Source organism: Lontra canadensis, unplaced genomic scaffold (assembly GCF_010015895.1).
Source record: "Lontra canadensis isolate GAN:19392208 unplaced genomic scaffold, GSC_riverotter_1.0 scaffold9, whole genome shotgun sequence".
In the NCBI taxonomy this organism is placed as follows: domain Eukaryota; kingdom Metazoa; phylum Chordata; class Mammalia; order Carnivora; family Mustelidae; genus Lontra; species Lontra canadensis.
Genome location: NW_022631003.1, coordinates 26,805,576 through 26,824,447, shown reverse-complemented (window position 1 = coordinate 26,824,447; position 18,872 = coordinate 26,805,576). Strand labels below are relative to the sequence as shown.

General features: G+C 36.7%; 1 protein-coding gene across 3 annotated transcripts in view; it reads right to left on the bottom strand.

Annotated features, from left to right (window-relative positions):
* SLCO1C1 (solute carrier organic anion transporter family member 1C1) overlaps positions 1-18,872 on the bottom strand; it is a 62,901-nt gene that overhangs the window by 15,671 nt on the left and 28,358 nt on the right. For 2 of the 3 annotated variants that reach the window (XM_032855116.1, XM_032855118.1), the window contains 6 exons: positions 17,731-17,855; positions 14,360-14,506; positions 12,423-12,521; positions 10,404-10,649; positions 9,209-9,373; positions 478-673 (listed from right to left, as the gene is read on the bottom strand). In XM_032855116.1, the coding sequence (XP_032711007.1) occupies positions 478-673; positions 9,209-9,373; positions 10,404-10,649; positions 12,423-12,521; positions 14,360-14,506; positions 17,731-17,855 (978 nt within the window). The remainder of the gene's footprint in view (positions 1-477; positions 674-9,208; positions 9,374-10,403; positions 10,650-12,422; positions 12,522-14,359; positions 14,507-17,730; positions 17,856-18,872) is intronic. The other variant, XM_032855117.1, reaches the window with a different exon arrangement.

The following is an 18,872-nucleotide window of genomic DNA, read 5'->3' as shown; positions in this document are numbered from 1 at the left end:
TTGCTCAGCAGGGAGCCTGCTTCCCTTCCTCTCTCTCTGCCTGCCTCTCTGCCTACTTGTGGCTCTCTCTCTCTGTCAGATAAATAAATGAAATCTTTTAAAAAAATTTAAAAACTCTAATCGAAAATTTGAGGTTTGATTAGATTAAATGACCTATGCAATGTCACTTCACTAATGATGAACAGAGGTGAGATTCAAGGTCTGTGTTTTCCATTGTCAGGTTGCCCTATACAGGAAGATGTAGATTTAATATTTTTAATAATTTCTCGTAGGCAACCAAATTCAAAGGAGATGACAAATTTTGGTGACAATAACAGTTCCCATGTCAACGTACCGTCAGCTATTCCATGATAAAACTATAATTCCTTTCTCATATTTATGATGTTTACAATAAAATTATCTTATTTTGAAGCTCTATCTATAATTAATTTGATTAAACAAGCCAATCTCCTCAGATTACTTAATAAGTGAACCTACCCTTGGTAGGAGACAGTTATTCCTGCCACATCAGAATTTTCACAGCCCAGTGCAAACAGGGAAAGGAATAGGAGGTACCCAAGAACAGACGATCCCAAGTAGAGTTTTGCAGCTCCATACACATTGATTCTGAACTTTTTCATAACTATCCCCCCAGAGAATATTCCAAGGGCCACTGCAGGTATGTTGATGAGTCCTGAAGAACAAACAAACAAACAAAATATATATATATATATAATTTTGTGAATCTCTAAAAGAAATTTGAGTGTGCCAACATAAACTTTCTGAGAGATTATACAAAGCTATATAATAATTCCTGACAATTTATTAGACTGGTTGGTCAGTTTAAGTTATAGAAATATTCATTTACTATTATTCACTGACATATCAAGAGATTTTGTGAGTGTCCAGGTTATAGATTAAGGATAGCACAACTGAGAGTCTCAGAAGCCTGCCTAACACAATATCCAGCACAGAGTTTAAAATCAATAAACACTGAATTAATCAATGAGTCAATGTCTTTCTGGTATAATCCCAGGATTAACAGGTACAATCAAGGGGCAACTAGGTGAAAATTAACATTCTTTAAGTTTGTGCATAAGAGAATAATAGGTACATGGAATTCAGGGAACAAAAACACAGTTTTGGTTCTTTTTTTCTGGCCCAAACCAAATTTATTTTATTTAGACTCTTAGTTGTTTAGTTTGGTATCTACCCTAACAACCGCAACAACAAAACAATGTATTAGTTGACGACATTTATATTTACTATTTGCTTATAATGTACTAGCCAATTGGGTAAGCATTTGATGTGTCTCTCACATTTATTCTTTACCACAACCCTAGTAGATAGCCGTATTGTTATTTTCACTTCTGACAGTAATTTATTCATGGTCATGGTTAGTAAGTGTTAAAACCAGATTCGACAATACAGAGTCTGATGTCAAATCTCTTGTTTTTAGTCACTACATTATACCATCTCTCCTCCAGACAGTTTGGGACTCAGGATTCTTGATAAACAGATGTGCAATCTCACTAGTAATAAAATAAATGTGATTTTAAAACAGCACTAAGAAGAGATCCAACAAAGTGGTTGAGAGCTTGGACTCTGGGGACCTAACTGCCTTGTTTGGCTCTCAGCTCCATACCTTCATGGCTTTGCAATGGCAGGTGATTTCTCTGAACTTCTATAAACCTGTCACCTTACCTATATGGAGCAAAAACAGTACTGAGGTGTTAACATGGAAAGTTCCTAGCATAATATATGGCACATAAACATCATTCAATTAAGTTGTTACTTGCATTTCAATCTATTAGAGTCACAAAGATGAAAATATTGGGATGGGTGGGTGGAGTGGAATATTTCTGTCTTAGAAAAGGTGGGGAAAGAGGCTCTTTGGTGACTTCTTGTTTAGATTTTAAATTGGTAAATGTTAAAATTAAAATGATCACATTAGAGATCATCCCATCTTGAAGGAGGCACGATCACAAAACTGTTGGGAAAAAAAAAAAAAGAGAGATGCTAGTTTTTTCTTTCCCAGCTAAGCTGAGGTTTGTGGCTATAGCAAGTGGTAGAGATAAACGTATCCTGGGCCCCTTAAGAGCCAAAGGTCAACTAAGAGGAAACTGATTATTATTTATTTTTCCAAAGAGAGGATATAATGGAAAATAATATAACAAACTTGGTTTCTCATGACCCAAGTTAATAAATGGTAATATATTCTCCCAATTTTTCTGATTTTTAAATATGGAGATATATAAAACAGATTCCTTCTCTGTTCCAGATTCCATCTTCTTTCTCAAGAATTAAGCATTGCCATGGAGTTGATGTGTGCCATTTAAGACCCTATTTTTACATACACATATTCACAGTACTTGACTTCGAATCCCCCTCTCACAGACCCAAGACTTATACAAAAAGGGCAGAGTCCTATTCTCTCTTTCAATTCTATCTCCCAAAAGCAATTTATAAAAAACACATCTTCTGAAAACTAGCCTCTATATCGAAACCTTGAGAGAGTGTGCTTAGAATTTCATTTATTTTGTAAAATATCAATCCAAACTTGGGACATAAGGAGTCATAGCACAAAGGATCACTAAGGATACCCTTTGATACTTTTTGTAGGTTCATGCTGTATGGGTTTCCCTAACTTTTCCCCACCCTGATCTGGCCTAGAAAACCCTGAGAATCAAAATGGGGTGATTCTAAGGGCATTGCTCCCTCAGTACAGAATGTTAAAAATCAGGAATATCCTCTCCTGACTGATGTCCTCTTAGAGCCTGTGTTCTCCTAAAACTTCCAGAAAGTTTCATGTACTCTCTTGCCTCCAGTCCTTTCTAGGCAAGATATTTGCTTCATCTGATCAACATCCTATCAGTACACCACCCTAGTGTCCACATTTTCATGTTTTAACACCCCCTTATTCTTTTGCTTTTAATTTAGGTATTGATACCTCTTCCTAGAGGATTTTCTTCTGACTCCAAGATAAGGTTTGTTCTCCCAGAGTTCTCTAGACTACTCCTAGAGACTTCTCACAGCCTCCACCAGCCATATGGTGCCTCCAGAGACATCTCTGATATCAGGGTGCACAAGGTGGGTCATCAGAAGCCCCTTTCCTCCCTCTGCCTCTGGCCCTTGTACAGGGTCCCATAGGCATCAGTCTTGGTCCTTGTCACAATTACTGGCTAGCTTATCTGGTTTGCACCCCTCACCTTCCCATAGCACCTTCAAGGCAAAAACTGCGCTCACCATCATATCCTGAGCTCCTTGTAGTTTTCCATAAGGGTATCATGCTTAGCGAAATAAGTCAATCGGAGAAAGACAACTATCATATGATCTCCCTGATATGAGGGAGAGGAGATGCAACATGGGGGGTTAATGTGGTAGGAGAAGAGTAAATGAAACAAGTTGGGATTGGGAGGGAGACAAACCATAAGTGACTCTTAATCTCACAAAACAAACTGAGGGTTGCTGGGCAGAGGGGGGTTGGGGGGGGTTATGGACATTGGGTAGGGTATGTGCTATGGTGAGTGCTGTGAAGTTTGTAAACGTGGAGATTCACAGACCTGTACCCCTGGGGGAAAAAATATATATATGTTTATAAAAAATAAAATTATAAAAAGAAAAAAAAAAAGAAAATCACCATGAAATTATTTGCCCAGGTCACCATATGCACTGGATTTATTTAGAGTTTTATATTCATCACAAAACAAATTTTGACATTTTTATATGGATCTTTATGCACTAGAACTCAGAGATACTTTCCAATTTTACCTAATGTAAATGTGAATTTTAAGAATTAAAAAAAAACCCTTATAATCTTTAAAAAAAAAAAATGTGCCAAATGGCTAAACTTTAGTTTATCCACATACAACATTTCTCTTGGATATTTTACTTTCCTATTTCAAGACAAATGAGTTATAAAATGATTCTGTAAAAACAGTAGCAGTACATTTCAAATATACTGTCAACTTGATTCCCCCTTTCAAATTCTCTAGGATCTGTAAGCTGTCTATGCTGGGCCAAGTTAAGTTGATAGCAGATTTCCTAAACATCAAATGAGATGTGCTGCTTGCCTCCCAAAGCTTCTCCTCTTTCATCTAAAGTATTTTAAGTCAGCTAATGAAGTAGAAATTTCACTGATTTCTTCATCACACACTTCTTTTCACTCACACCATAAAATGTGCTGATCTTAAAATGTTTACCATTTAAATACTCCAAATGGAAATACCAGTTGTAATTTACACCAGCATCCACAATTTGTTTCAATTTAATTTATGTATATCTTTTGAATTTAATATATTTACTCAAGTAACAGGAAAGCTAAGAGAAATTTAAGAATGAATATGTTGTTGTTACTTCCATATACTCATTCAAGCTGAAGACCTTATTTTTTGTTACTGTTCAAAACAGGAGTTATTAAATATAAATATTTATATATATTAAATATAAATATTTTAAGATCGACAGCACAGTTACAATATAATTTGGGAACTCTGATTCCCATACAAATATACAATAGCCTTAGCCATTAAAATAAAATGGTAATAGGTTATAGTAATAATAGTAGTTTGGGATGTTTTAGAGCTTTTCTCCCAGCAAAGTAAAATTCTGTAATATATAATGGACCTTCACAATGTTACACTGTTAGAAGATTTAAATATATGGGACTTTTCACACTCATGTAGCCAATTTGGTATAGACAAAGAAGTAAAATTAGCAATCTTTCTTGGGTATAAGAGTATTTTTTTTTTCTCACAAATTAAGATTGTTTTCCATTATTTCTCAGATTTTTGATATAACCTGACCTAATTTTAGAACATATCATAACACACATTTAATTTGCTATGCTAGCTTAGCCACAAAAAATTAATGTTTTCTATTATAAGCAACTTTCCCAAAATAATTATCATAACTTTCCCTTATTTGTCTGTGTATCATCTCCAAGAATGGAGAATGGATCACTGCTGTCAATGAGAATCAATGTCAATGTATCATGTCCACTAGGTATTGTTTTATTTAATAAAAAAAACTCCAAGAAATTAAGAAAAATGGCTAAAAAGTTGCAATCTGTGTATTAAGAAGGAAAACAAAACTTAAGATCATTTTCATGTAACTTAACAGTGATAGGAGAAGCTTTGAAAAAAGGAGAAAAATTAAGCTCTCTATCTAAACTTCTTCCAGTGGAAACTGCAATGGGGGAAGAAAAACCCCACACACTTGAAAAAGCAAGATCATTTTGCCATATGCCTCCTAGTCCCTGAATTTGAAACATTTTTGTTGCTTATTTTTCATTAATTTTCTTGGCAAAATTATATTTAATAATAATTTTAATAATTAAAATATTTTAATAAGTAGTTAACATGAGAAAATATTAATCTAAACTTTAGAAATACGGCCAACATAGCAAAACAACACATACAGCAAAAATAAATCAACATTGTATCAACTGGCCCTTGAAAACTAGGAAAATTTCTGTTTATTCTTTCTGCCATGTCATGTCAAATGCCTTCTCTGAGAGCAGAGAGGAAACGTGCTTTCTTTGTGCTTCTCCCTTATTTCATCACAGAAAGGATCATCCTTTATAATTTCCCCCAGCACACCCCCCCTAAAAAATGAAGGAGGAAAGAGAGAGAAGAATGATAGAAGAAGAGAAAGAAGTGAGAGAACAGTATTTACTGAATGATAGCGATAGATATTTACAATGCATTTTCTAGGTCTTATTTAATCTCTATTTTAACCTAATGATGCATCTATTTTCGCCATTCTAAAGATAATCAAAATAAGTATTATGGATGTTGACTGATTTTCTCACTTACCCTTACTCTGCTTTTTTTCCATACTTAATGTGAAACCCAGATACATTCAGAGAAGAATCCTAGCTATAAAGATTGAAATCATTAGACACTATTACTTATCTCTCATAAAGTACTTGAATAATCCATAGAGATGACATGATGGAAACTATGAAGAATCAGAATCTTAGGTAAGCTTTAATAGATGAGTTAAAAAATTCTGATGATGAGCTTGGATCTCAGGGACCATATGAGTGTACAGAGGATTATGGTTGAAAGAAATCAACTGTCCACAACTTAAAAAACAATTATTAGATTCTTCTTGTCAGTTTTCCAAAAATGATTATGTCCAGAGAAGAAATATAACTCAGGGGAAATAATTTTATTCCTGGCTACATTATAATGTATGTATGCAATTAGATAGACCATTGAATCTCTCAGAATTTTAAATTCTTTCATCTGTGCTAATTTTTCTTAAGAATAATTTTATAGCAAAAGTATTTCATTATCTACCCAATAAAAAAATGAGATTACATACAATCTCATTTTCTATTATAAATATCTTTTCCCAAACAATGCTCTTAATTTTCCTTTATGAAATAAATGTTTTCAATTTGAAATAAAAAATGTATTTATCATTCTAGTGACACCAAAATCAAATGCCCTCAAACTGTGTTATGCACATGTTGAATAATAAGAAATGAACATACACTTAAAGATGTGTCACTTCATTGCAATTCATGGGGAAAAGATGGCTTTTTCATTTTGATAAAAGAACCTTGACCTTTTTCACATTATATTTAAAAAATTGAAATGTATTATAACCAGCAGCACCTGGGTAGCTCAATCAGTTAAGCATCTGCCTTCCACTGGGGTCATGAACCAAGGGTGTTGGGATCAAACCCCACATCCAGCTCCCTGCTCAGCAGGGAATCTGCTTCTCCCTCTCCCTCTGCCTGTCCCCCTGCTTGTGTTCTCTCTCTCACTCTCAAATAAATAAATAAATAAATAAAATCTTTGAAAACAATCCACTATCTGAAATGTATTATAACCCAAATGTGAAAGTTAAAACAATTAGGCTACTAGTAGAAATATTAGGAAAACATTTTCACGGCCTTCAGGTTTGAGAATTTCTTAAAACAGGCTTAAAATAGCAGTAATGAGAAGAAAAAGACTGGAAAATGGACTTGTTTAAAAATATGAAATGGGTTGCCAGGTGTAGGGGGTTAGGGAGAGGGTGGTTGGCTTATGGACATCAGGGAGAGCACGTGCTATGGCGAGTGATGTGAAGTGTGTAAACCTGGTGATTCACAGACCTGTAACCCTGGAGCTAATAATACATTATATGTTAATAAAAAATATGAACCTCACCACTAGGAGAGTAAAAAGAACTGAAGTCTGTGAGAAAATAGTTATAATACGTATATTCAGTAAAGAACTTGTATCAAGAAAAAGTACCTATCCATACAAATCAATAAGAGACAGCTCAAGAGAAACAGGCAAACAATTTGAACATAATCCACAAAAAGAGAATGTTGAAACGACTAACAAGCCTGCAAAAAAGTGCTCAACATCATCAGTTACCAGTTACATGTAAATAAATTATAATAAGATATCTCCACACCCCGTAAGAATGGTGACAATGAAAAACACTGACAATAGTGAGTACGCCAGGGATACGGAGAAACTGGAACGTTTTTATACTTCTAGTGTGAGTATAAATTTACACAACCCTACTGTAAATGTTTTGGTTATATTTAATGGGTCTAAACATATATACTTTCCATGACCAGCAATTCTGCTCCAAGTTACAGCCAAGAAAAACATTGTGTATACACCCACTAAAATACATATAGAATGATCAGGCAGTGTTATTGATACTAGTGAACACCAGAAAACAACCCAAATACCCACCAACAATAAAATGAACAAACTGTGGTATATTCATGTGATAGGATATGACACAGCAATGAAAAAGATCAAACTGTTATACACAACATGAATGAGTCTCATAGATTTCACTTTGAAATAAGCTAGACATAAAAGACTACACAGCATACGATCCCATTTGTATAAGTTCAAAAACCATCTATGATGACAGGGCTTAGGGTAATTATTAGCTCTGGGAAAGCATATGGAGTAGGACGAGGTTTAAGAGAGCCCTCTGTGATTCTGAAATGAGCTCCACGTTCTAGCTGACAGTCACTACACAGGTTTTGGTGTAAACATTTATCCAGCCGAGCTACACATTTAGGGGCTGCAGACTTAACTAGTGCTTGTAAGTTATGGCTCAATAAACACAAAGGAGATTTTGAAATAAAATTTTAAAAATGTCTCCTAAGCTTTTATTTCTCTTCTATTCTTGTTAAAGTCAGTATAAAGTACCAACTGGCACAGATGGGATTTTGGGGGGAATAAAACCTAAAATGTTTTTTCAGCTCCACCATTAAATCACACAATTAACTTAATTTGAACCAATCAATGTTGAAAGCAAAAGTTGAGTGGTATAGCTTTAATATTTATAATTTAGAAGAGTAGTCTGAATACTAGTCTGAATAGTCAATTCAATTAACATCTGTTAAGTGCCCATTACCCGGGATTATTACAGGATAATTACATATTCTGAAATAAGCTCAGAGGCCTCTTTCAGAGATAGATACATAGAAAATTTTAAAAACATTTTAGGAAGAAGAAATGTTTTTAAATCATTGGAGTTTCCTACTACTAAGGAATTTGTCCAAAGGAATAAAATATATTTATGCCTTGAAACAGAACCATTAAATGATGTCCTCATGAACTAAGGGAGCTAACCCAGGTTTTAAAAGTATCCAATTACTAGGAGCATGATGTTCATGTATTTGCACATTCTGGTTCTTCTTCCTTCATTTCTTCATGCTTTTTTTTGCCCTTCAATAGCTTTTTCATCGTTGACTGACCTGCTCTGCTGGAAACACAGCCCTTAAAAATAACCTGAATGCCAGGACTCAGAAAAGTCCTTTAACTCTGAGCAAAAACAAACTTTGTTTTGCAACGAGCACCTTTTAACCTCTCTGAATACTCACTTTTTTATAATCCTAGAAACGGTTCAGGTTAAATGGCCACTGTTAGGAAGTTCTGGCTACACTTGAAAGACACATACCCAATATCACAATCTTCTAATAAAATGCACGTTCAGTTTATGTAATATTCTTAAGGTCGCTCACTTACAGTTGTGAATAATTCTTGCTGCAACGTTGTACCACCGACAACCTCAGTATTTTAACTGGATTTTTTTCACTCTGATAGATTTGTTTTCACTCACTTTTTGACCTCATATCTAAAATGCCATAAATCATTTTCAGTCTAAACAGGAGAAGAGCTTTCTCTAAAATACCTAAGGGTGAACAAGATGCAGCTGACAGTGCCTACTGGTGAGTGTGAAGGACAGATGAGCATACCGATAACAAAGTTGGCTTTGGAGGATGACTGCCCATACTGCTGCTCGATGTACTTGGGTTTATAGGTCACCATTCCAAACAAAGAATTGAACTGAACCGTGCTGGCACACAAATACAGCAGGTACAGTGGATTTCCTAAGAGATTCTTCAGTGACGGAAGAAAGTCTGTAAGACAAAAATAACGTGGGAGTAATTAAAGACCGTGTTGCACTCAGCAGAAGACACAATCTTGCCACCAGGGCACAGCTGGCTGGGTCCCACTGCCACAGTTAGAAGGAGCAGTTCTAGCACGGTGCATATAGACACTATGGATATGAAGCACTGGCATAAGCCAAGGCTGAGATCTGTCAGGTTCATCTCGAGACACAAGCACTCGCTTCTACAGGCATATAATTTAGATGACAGTTAGAGGTAGAAGTCAGACAGGAACACGTTCCTCCCAATGACATGGGTAGAAGGAAAGAGAAGCAAGAATACTCCCTCCCCACAGAGCTGAAAGTCATTGGTAGGACATCAAGAACTTCAGTTTTCTGGTATCTCCTCTTTAAACTTGCATCATGGTCACAAAGAAACATGGACATTATCTCCATTTAATTTAATGAACTTAATCTAAGAAATGAGCTTTAGCATTCTCCCTTCTTCCTATGATGTAGCTGAAAAGTTTGAAATGTGGAGATTTTCTGTAAATACTGTTTGCTGGGCCCAACTAAGGGGGACCCATCATTCTCATGCTCACTCTTTTTCCATGTGGAAGGAATTCAGGTGAACATGTCTGGCCGTGTGCCCCCCATCACACTCACTCCTTCGGTCAAGGGTGGGAAATGGGCACTGACACATTTGTCAAATGACTGAATCTCATCTGTCAAAAGGCCACAAGATCTGAAGATTCACCTTCTTCAGTCCACCCAGACTGATGGGAAGCAGCCATCCCAGAGAGGGGCCGTTGCTAGGTCTAACCTGAAGTAGGGTAAGGGTGGGAATGTCAGCAATGAAGGTTACCCAAACTTTGGGTCGTGTTCTTTAATCTACTCTCCAGTAATAAAGCTGACTTTGTAATCTTCAATTCTGTGTCCTGTATAGTTTCTGAATTCTTCTAAACAAACGATGGGGAGAGAAGGGTATTATATATAGATCCCCTACAGAGTCTTAACAGGAAAACTGAAAGTGCTTCAAAATCAAGGAGAGTCTGGTTCACCTCTTGCCATTTCCATTATTTTTGACTTCTCTCCAAGGGATGTTTGGTAGTCTGTATGATCGTCCATAATAAACTTGGATTTCTCAGAGGAGGAACTGGAATCCTCTTTACTTCGGTGTCTCGGAAGACTTTTTGGTAAACACCAGAAAGGCAGAGCTGCGAGAAGACTTACAATTCCTGCTATTAGGTAACCCAGCCACCAGGCTCCTACCCACTGGGGATCCTTTGGAGTAATGGTTATGTGATCTGAAAGACAGAGAGGACAGCCAAATTGCATATACAGCAAAGCCAGTGAGTTGAAATAAGCCTCTTCTTCTTCTTTTTTTTTTTTAAATCCTAGCATTAGCTCTATCACATCATAAGAATACCTAATAATTCATGCATGATAACTTTCTAGTCTGAACGTTATCATCTTCTTGCTTTTTGAAGGAAATATGCTGCTTTATTTCTGGAACATGCTGCTTTTCTTTATTTGTTCCTTAGATTTAAAATATAGAGCCTAAATCCTGGGGGAGGGGGTCTTACTCTGGGGTTTTGCAGAGGAAACCCCTGGTCCATGACACAGGAAGCAAGAACCCTATGAGGGAGAATTATGGGGGCTCCAAGCCTTCTGCTGGCTACCCCCCAACAGCAACCCTTGCTGCATCTGGTCCACATATTGAATGTCTGTCCAAGATTTTTCTCAAAGAAAGACTGGTCTCAGTCTAGTCTAAAACATTCAATGTTACTCACTAAATGACAGTAATACTCCAGAGCTACTCTAGGTCTGAAGCAAGATTTGTATATATAAATAAAATGTCAATGTCTTATTCATCAGCAAAACTTTATTTTTGACACCATTTCTTATTTGACAAAAAGGTAAGTGGTGATGAAGTTTTTTTTGAACCAAATCAAGTGTTTTTTTTTTTTTCTTTTCTATATCAGAACCCATAAAACTTACGATAGATCTACCTCCACTACACTCCGTGAGAACAATGAACTAAACACATGTCCTATGATGACGAGGCTCCGTTGCCACATTGTACTTGGTAAAATGTTCACACTGGCTCATCATCACATCTTCATTTCTTCCCCTTAACAACTTCCCTCTCTACCACTCATCACAACTATGCTTTCTTATCTGAATCAGCCTCCATGAGTGGATTTTAAAACCTCAGGAAGCCAAGCACTCAACTACTATTGTATTCACCATTTTGTGGTAGAACAGCACCTGGGATAGAATAGATGCAAAATTAATGAGGTTAATGAATAAATAAATAAATGAATAAAAAAAATTTTGGAATGTGTCTTGCAGTTTGATAAAAAAGAAAACCTGGCGCAAGAGTTTTGCATTTAACTTTAATACATGTGGACCTCAAAATGCAGTTTCAGAATTTAAAAAAAAATGAAACCTGTTTTCTTGTTTCTAACTGCTTTCTTGAACTTCTTAAAAAAGAAAGAAAAGTGATGTCCACATCTAGGAGGTACATCTCACAAGAAAGAAACACATTAATAGCATGGAAAGATGAGGTCCCCCATTTGTTCCCTCCACAAGCACTCGCCCAGAGAATAAGGTAGCCTCACTCTAATATACCTCCATCTGAAAAAGATCTGTACAGTAAAGAACATATTTTGTTTGCCAGAAGACTTTTGATTCTTGGTCTTTCTGGCAAATCTACAAAATACATTATCAACTGATGTGACTGTCATGTTGCTACACCTGAACCAACAAGAAGCCACAGTTTTTAGTCTTAACTATGCTGGAATTCATTTGAAGTGGCAAACTAGAAGTGGAAAGGGATACATCTGAATAACAAACCATGGGTCATCCAGTTCTAACCACTGCCTATTTTTCATATTCCATTTATTAATGCATGCAGTGATTATATCAATGACCAATTTTCAGTGGATTATTTTCATTTTATGAAAGATTACCATCCTGTCACTTTATAAAAAGGGAATCTGATATTTTATACACCATCCCCATTAAAAATGTTCAGTGACTAAAATAAATAAATAAATAAAAATAAACTTCCTTACCTAGGTTTACAAAGCCAATGTCAACATACAGTTTGGCACATAGTGAGCCTAGCAGGAAGCCAAAGATCGGTCCTATAATTGCAACCGTCTGTACACACCCTGCATCAAAAAAAAAAAAAAAAAAGAAAGAAAGAAAGAAAGAAAGAAAGAAAGAAAGAAAGAAAGAAAATGAAAAAGAAGTGGCATTTCTCCACTTTTGTAAATTAGTAATTTTTTAAACAAGAAATAGGAGTGAGGTCCAGTTAGTAGCTGAAAATATCTCATCAACTCTTCACTTAACTGTGCTTAATTTGTCCATTTTTCAACCTTACTGAGTCATGAAATAAGTCCTGCTCAGCTTTGGAAGAAGAATGAACATGTGGAAGGCGTTAATTGCCTCTTAGTAAGGAAATAACACCAAGATTCTGAAGAAGTTAATTTCCCCCAAGTGGAGAAAACTTTACTCCCTAGAATTAGATTTCCCCTACTGGTTAAAAAAAAAAAAATCAGAATTATACTATTTTGACAGTCTTTCAAAAACTTTTTATGGTTGGTTAAGTGTTGAGTCCTTTTAACATGAAAATTGATTTTTTCCACCTCAGTGCCAAAGTGCATGCATTCAGAGAGTCTGTGCGACCATCTGTGGGAGCGGTAGCCATGCAGATCCCTGAACACAACCAGTCAGGCCTGGGAATGCAGAGAGGTGCTCTTTGGAACAATCATGACCAGCCTGGGCCGCATTAATATGAGACGGGAGCAGATTACTTAAAAAACACCGTTTCTGGTTACCAGAAAGGTAGCTCTTCCCTGCAAAGTATGTCCCATCTGCCTTTCATGTCACCACAGAACTTCTCGCACACGTATCCCTGGCAGATTAACTTAAGAAAAAGAGTAAATGGCAATTAACAGATCCTTTCCAGAAGACAAGAGAAGAATGAAGAGAGAGAGCAAGGAAGGGACACCCGGACACCTGCATGCATCTCTTGGCTTGCAATTTTTCTTCCAGTCCCCAGAGTAACTGTCTAGCACATGTGATGGAGCTTCTGTGCCAGGTCCTGACTTACACTGCAGTGTTCCATTAGAGCAGGTAACCTGTTTTTAATTACAGCTTGCCTGACTGTAAGGAGAGCCCTCTGGAGTTCTGCACACATGGCCAGGGCAGAACTATAGTGTAGGGCTGGTCGCAGCCCCTCTCAGTGAATTTAAATCTTGTCCTCTATGCCTTGAAGGCCAGGCTCTCAAAAGATTAGAACCCCAAGAAATCAAGGCTGATATGTGAAATGGAGAAAAATTTAGTTTCCAAGACATAAGAGGCACTCAATAAGTGCTGCTTAGATGCACCTGGCCTTGGAATTAGAGTTTGCTGTATTGTGCGTGTGTGCATGTGTGTCTGTGCGTGTGTGTGTGTGATTTTAGCTGCTGGTCTATCTACTGGCACCTGTTCCAGGCATGGGTTCACCTCAGGTCTTGCTCTCATCCTTCCTGTGTTTTTATCCATTCATGCCTGCTATTGAGATCTCAAAATTCCTTGCCCATCCCTCATAGGATAAAAATGCTATAAATAGGGTTTAAAGATGGGAAGCAGTTCCTAGAGCTCTGGAAACAAAATAAAAAATGAATATAAATGATACCTAGGTGGTTCAGTAGTACAGTTAACCCAGTAAAAAAGAACCTATGAAATCTGAAGTTCATGAAAATATTTGCATGAAGTCATACACCATGGCAGTCCATCTTCCAGTTATTTCTTTTTAATCTGATGTTCTTTCCCTAACGCAATTGGTCCTTCTAATTTGCGTTTCTTCATCATCCAAATCCTCAGTGTGGACCTCTGAAACATGTGAACTCAGTAAAGGAACAGGATCTGAAGGATAAAACCTTCCATGCCCTATTTAGTTTGGAGTGGAGTCAAGAAAACTGGGTACTCTGCGTCCTCAGAAGATGAATGAGGTAGGTATTACCAATATAGAAAGCAGAATTATCTTCACTGGCAAAATCATCAAGGTAGGCGATGCCTAGAGGCTGAATCGGAGTTTCCCCCATTCCACGAAGAAGGTTCCCCAGGAAAACATAAACCCACATGGAAGAGCTGGCATCCATTTCACATTCTCGAAAGGAAAGCAAACAAGAGGAATGAAATTAGATCAGTATCAAAGTTAAATATTTATTCTGCATTTCTACAAGCTGTAGTGAAATTGGATTAGGATGTAAAAGTGAAATTTTCAACAGACATAATTTGATAGGAGTCAAACCAAGATCGGAAAATATTTAAGCTTCAATGTTTTAGGTAGGATAAATCCCTCAGAGATTTTGATCGAGGAACTCCTTTGATTTTTCTTTCTGACGCCTTGTTTCTAATTTTCTCTTTTCTTTCTTATTTTTATTTACACTGAGTTCTTTGAATTCCTATGCTACTATAACATTCAATATCCTGTCTGGGACAAAACACACAATTTTGAATGAAAAGTTTTCTCTTCTTAATCTTTAAACTTTTCTATTTTTCAACAGAAATCACTTGCAATGTTATTGCTGACCAACTTGCACCTGCAATTCAAAATTTTATATGGGTAATACTTCAACTTTGGGCAGCATCACAACTGCTTGACAACAAATAATGATTTTTAGAGCTCAGGTTTAGGAAATAAAATTCACATAAAATTTTAAAACCTTATATGCTTTAGTAACTATTCCAACATAAAGAACCTTTCATCATAAAGAACAGTATTCTTAGAATGAAATTCAAAGCTAACAACTTTTAAATGCTTTTATAGAAGTCGTGTCTTGATATAATCATGTGAAGCTGGAGAATTAACTCCCACATCACAAGTGAAATACACTTTGAAGAGTTTAATCACTTTAATAAAAGAGATAATACTTTCTATCTCTGACAATCACCTCTTCTGAGTGCTCTTTTCCTGTCAGACATTGGGCTAAGTGATTGGCAGGCATTTTTAAAGTTAAATTCTCCTATAATCCTATGAGGTGAGAGTTATTTCCACTCTCCAGTAGCCCTTAAAGTAAATTTTGAAACTAAAATATGGTTATTTAGAACTGAGGTGAATCCTTTTGTGCAGATGAGTCAGATTGTGTGACAGATAAAACTACTGTGTAGTTTTGTTACTTCTAACTCTGCGTCTTCTGAAAATGTAGCCAAGTGATGAAGCATTTCTTTTTTAATCTTCTGTGGATTTCCAGTCTACCAACCCCCCTCAAATATAATGTGAATTCTTTTTCCGGAAACACTGATTCTAATTCAATTCTACCCCTAACATTTGTGTGATCCCAAGAAGCTTGGTTGTAGGGAAGTCTTATAGATAGTGGGAGACATCTTAGATCTATGCTTTCCAGTACACACACCATATGTGGCTACTGAAGTGTAAATTAATTAAAGTTACAGAAAGTTAAAAATTCAGTTCTTCAGTCACACTAGCTGTATTACAGTACTCAATAATCACATGTGGTTAATGGCTGCTGTATCGAACAGCATAGATACAGAACATTTTCACCGTTGCAGAGAGTTCTGTCAGACAGCTCTGCTTTCCAGTATTGTGGGGGGGATGGGAGTTGTAGGTGGAGCATTTTTGAGAAGAGCCCTATATTTACCCCACTGTCATTTTTAGGATGAACTTTGTGTCCATTATGTCTGATGTCCACATAGGTCTATGGCTTTAAGGGAGCAAGACCTCGTTTAAAGGAAAGAAAGAGATTGAGTTGTGAATCTTATATTATATACCTGTCTAATAACTTGTCTCTCTTCCCATTAAAAACATTTTAATTCTCGCCTTTAATCCTGTTTCTCTTAACATTAAAGGTTTAAATATTTCCTAATTAGTTGTATGGCCATTTGTGTCACATCTTCCATGATTATCAAAAACAAAAACAAAATATCTTCAGTGACTGTACACATGTAGAGATGAAAGTGCAAGCCCTCCTCTTATACTCTCTTCTTCCAGCGTGCTTTTCTGCTTCTTTTCATACAGCAGGATGGGGTAAACTTTTTTCATGATTACATCTTCCATACCTCGTCTCCTCAAATTTCTAGATTTTCTTTAATCCTCTGGCCCTTCCCTTTATTCAAATAACAAGACCTCAAATGTTCAGTGCTCAGGAAAAAGACATCTAAAAAGAAAGCACTGGTGAGGATATCAGGGGAAACAAAAGGTTTTATGGTATAGATAAAAGATTTGCATGACTAGCAGGTAGATAAAAGAGAAGCTTCCACACTGCCTATATAGAAATCAATCCGGAGGCTAGGCGCAGGGAGGGAGATGGGATTGATGAAGAGGAAGCATAGAGCATGTCAATGCTGAAGGGCAGTAGAGAGAGGACATTTGAGCTCCTGCCTCATTAGCATCCTAGAGACAGGGCAGACACCTGTGGGTAGATGGTGTGGACTCCATGAGCAGGGAGAACCTGTGCTACCATGGGCATATAGAGCCCAGGAAGGTATCAAGACCCCAAAGATGAGACAGCTGTACATTGTGGCTAAACACTCCTGCTTTGGACTCTTCAAAGGGTTTCTGGATGATTCCCGTGTTCCCATGGGTGGCTCACAGAATGCATAGCTATAGAATATGTGTCAGCCATATGGAACTCTAGACATTCTAACAAAATTCCCTGCAACCTGTCTTGTGTGGAAAATAGAACTATTTCTGAGTTTCTAAGACTGTCACCTCTGCATCAGAGCGAGTTGCTGTTCTAAAAAGGACATAAAGGTAGACACAGGGTGGCACTAATGTGAGATGTATGACCACATACTGTGGCCAGAGGGATTTTAAATATCTAAGTTGACAAGGGACTGATAACACCAAGAGGCCCCTCCCACGACCACTCCCTTTGCTATTATGTAAGCACCCCAGAATGTAAGACACCCCTGGGAAAAAGGGTGAAGTTTAGGGACAAATTGAGATTAAATTTTTGTCATTCTGATGAAAAGGGGCTGCACACAGATTTTCAATTGAGATCTGGTGGAAAAATATATTTCTTTTGTAGTGGAGCGATGGACTGAGATCTGTTATGTGCCAAGTTAGTTTTATCCTGATTTGATGGCCCACCTTATTAGGAACTAATCGTTCCTAATGAGCTTTTCTCAGTCACTGGTAATTAATGGCCCTTTCTATAAGATTTGAATCTCCACATATTCTCTTAGGATCTCATCATATACTACCTTATATTCTAGGAATTTTTATGGCACTATAATTTCACGATTTAAATCGTAAAGCTTCTAACAGAGAAAAAAATCACAGAAATTTGTGTCCATCCTAAAACACACATAAAGTCTTTTTTTTTTTTTTAGCTTTCTTAGTCAAGTAAAAAAAAAAAATCATCTTACCAACATTTCTTTTGGATTGTGGTTTTTCTATAACCGAGAGAGGTAACTGACTGTCTGACTCCAAGAGACATGGAGAGAGGCTGAGAGTAGAATTAGAGAAAGGAGAATACTTTTCATATCTGTACCTGTACAAAAAGAATGTTTTCTTTACTACAGATTCACTTAACATCATGTTAAAAATATTATATGGACACTGTATGACTTATTAGGGCACCTGTTCGAGTTTGCAGCTACCCCTGAATCTGAATCATTAAAACTGAAACAGCATTTAACAGCAACGACCTGAAGAAATAGCCAGAAACTCTGCCGGGAAGTCTGGTTCACTGGTATTTCCACTAGATCCAAACCAATTACCTGGTGTGGTAAAAGAAAATAAAAGAAGAATCATTTACAAGGGTTCCTTTTAATGTAAAAATAATGATCCTAAATCACCCGTTCTCCTGATGAAAAAAATATCCAACACTTGATAAAATCATAATTATCTCTAAGTCAGCATAAAAGAAATAATTTAAGAACTATGGTCTTGCACAGTGGTTTTAGAGCTGTAAATTTAGTAGAACAACTGCATTGCTGATACTAGAGAATTGATGATGATATGTGGGGTTTGGGGATTTAAGTTTTTATTTAAATCCCAGTTAGTTAATATGCAGTGTTATATTAGTTTCAAGTGTACAATATAGTGATTCCACACTTACTGAAACATCAGGTGATTATCACAAGTGCCCTCCTTAATCCCATCACCTATTTAACCCATCCCCCCACCAAACTCCCCTCTGGTCACCATCAGTTTGTTCTCTAGAGTTAAGAGTCTGTTTTCTGGTTTGTCTCCCTCTCTCCCTCCCTTCCTCTCCCCTTTGGTCATTTGTTTTTCTTCTTAAATTCCATGTGAGTGAAATCATATGGTATTTGTCTTTCTCTGACTGATTTATTTCACTTAGCATAATATCCTCTAGGTCCCATTCATGTCATTGCAAATGGCAAAATTTCAATCTTTTTGATGGTGGGGTAATTTTCCACTGTGTGTGTGTGTGTGTGTGTGTGTGTGTGTGTGTGTGTGTGTGTATATATATATATATATATATATATATATAGCACATCTTCCTTATCCAGTCATCAGTCAATAAACACTTGAGCTATTTCCT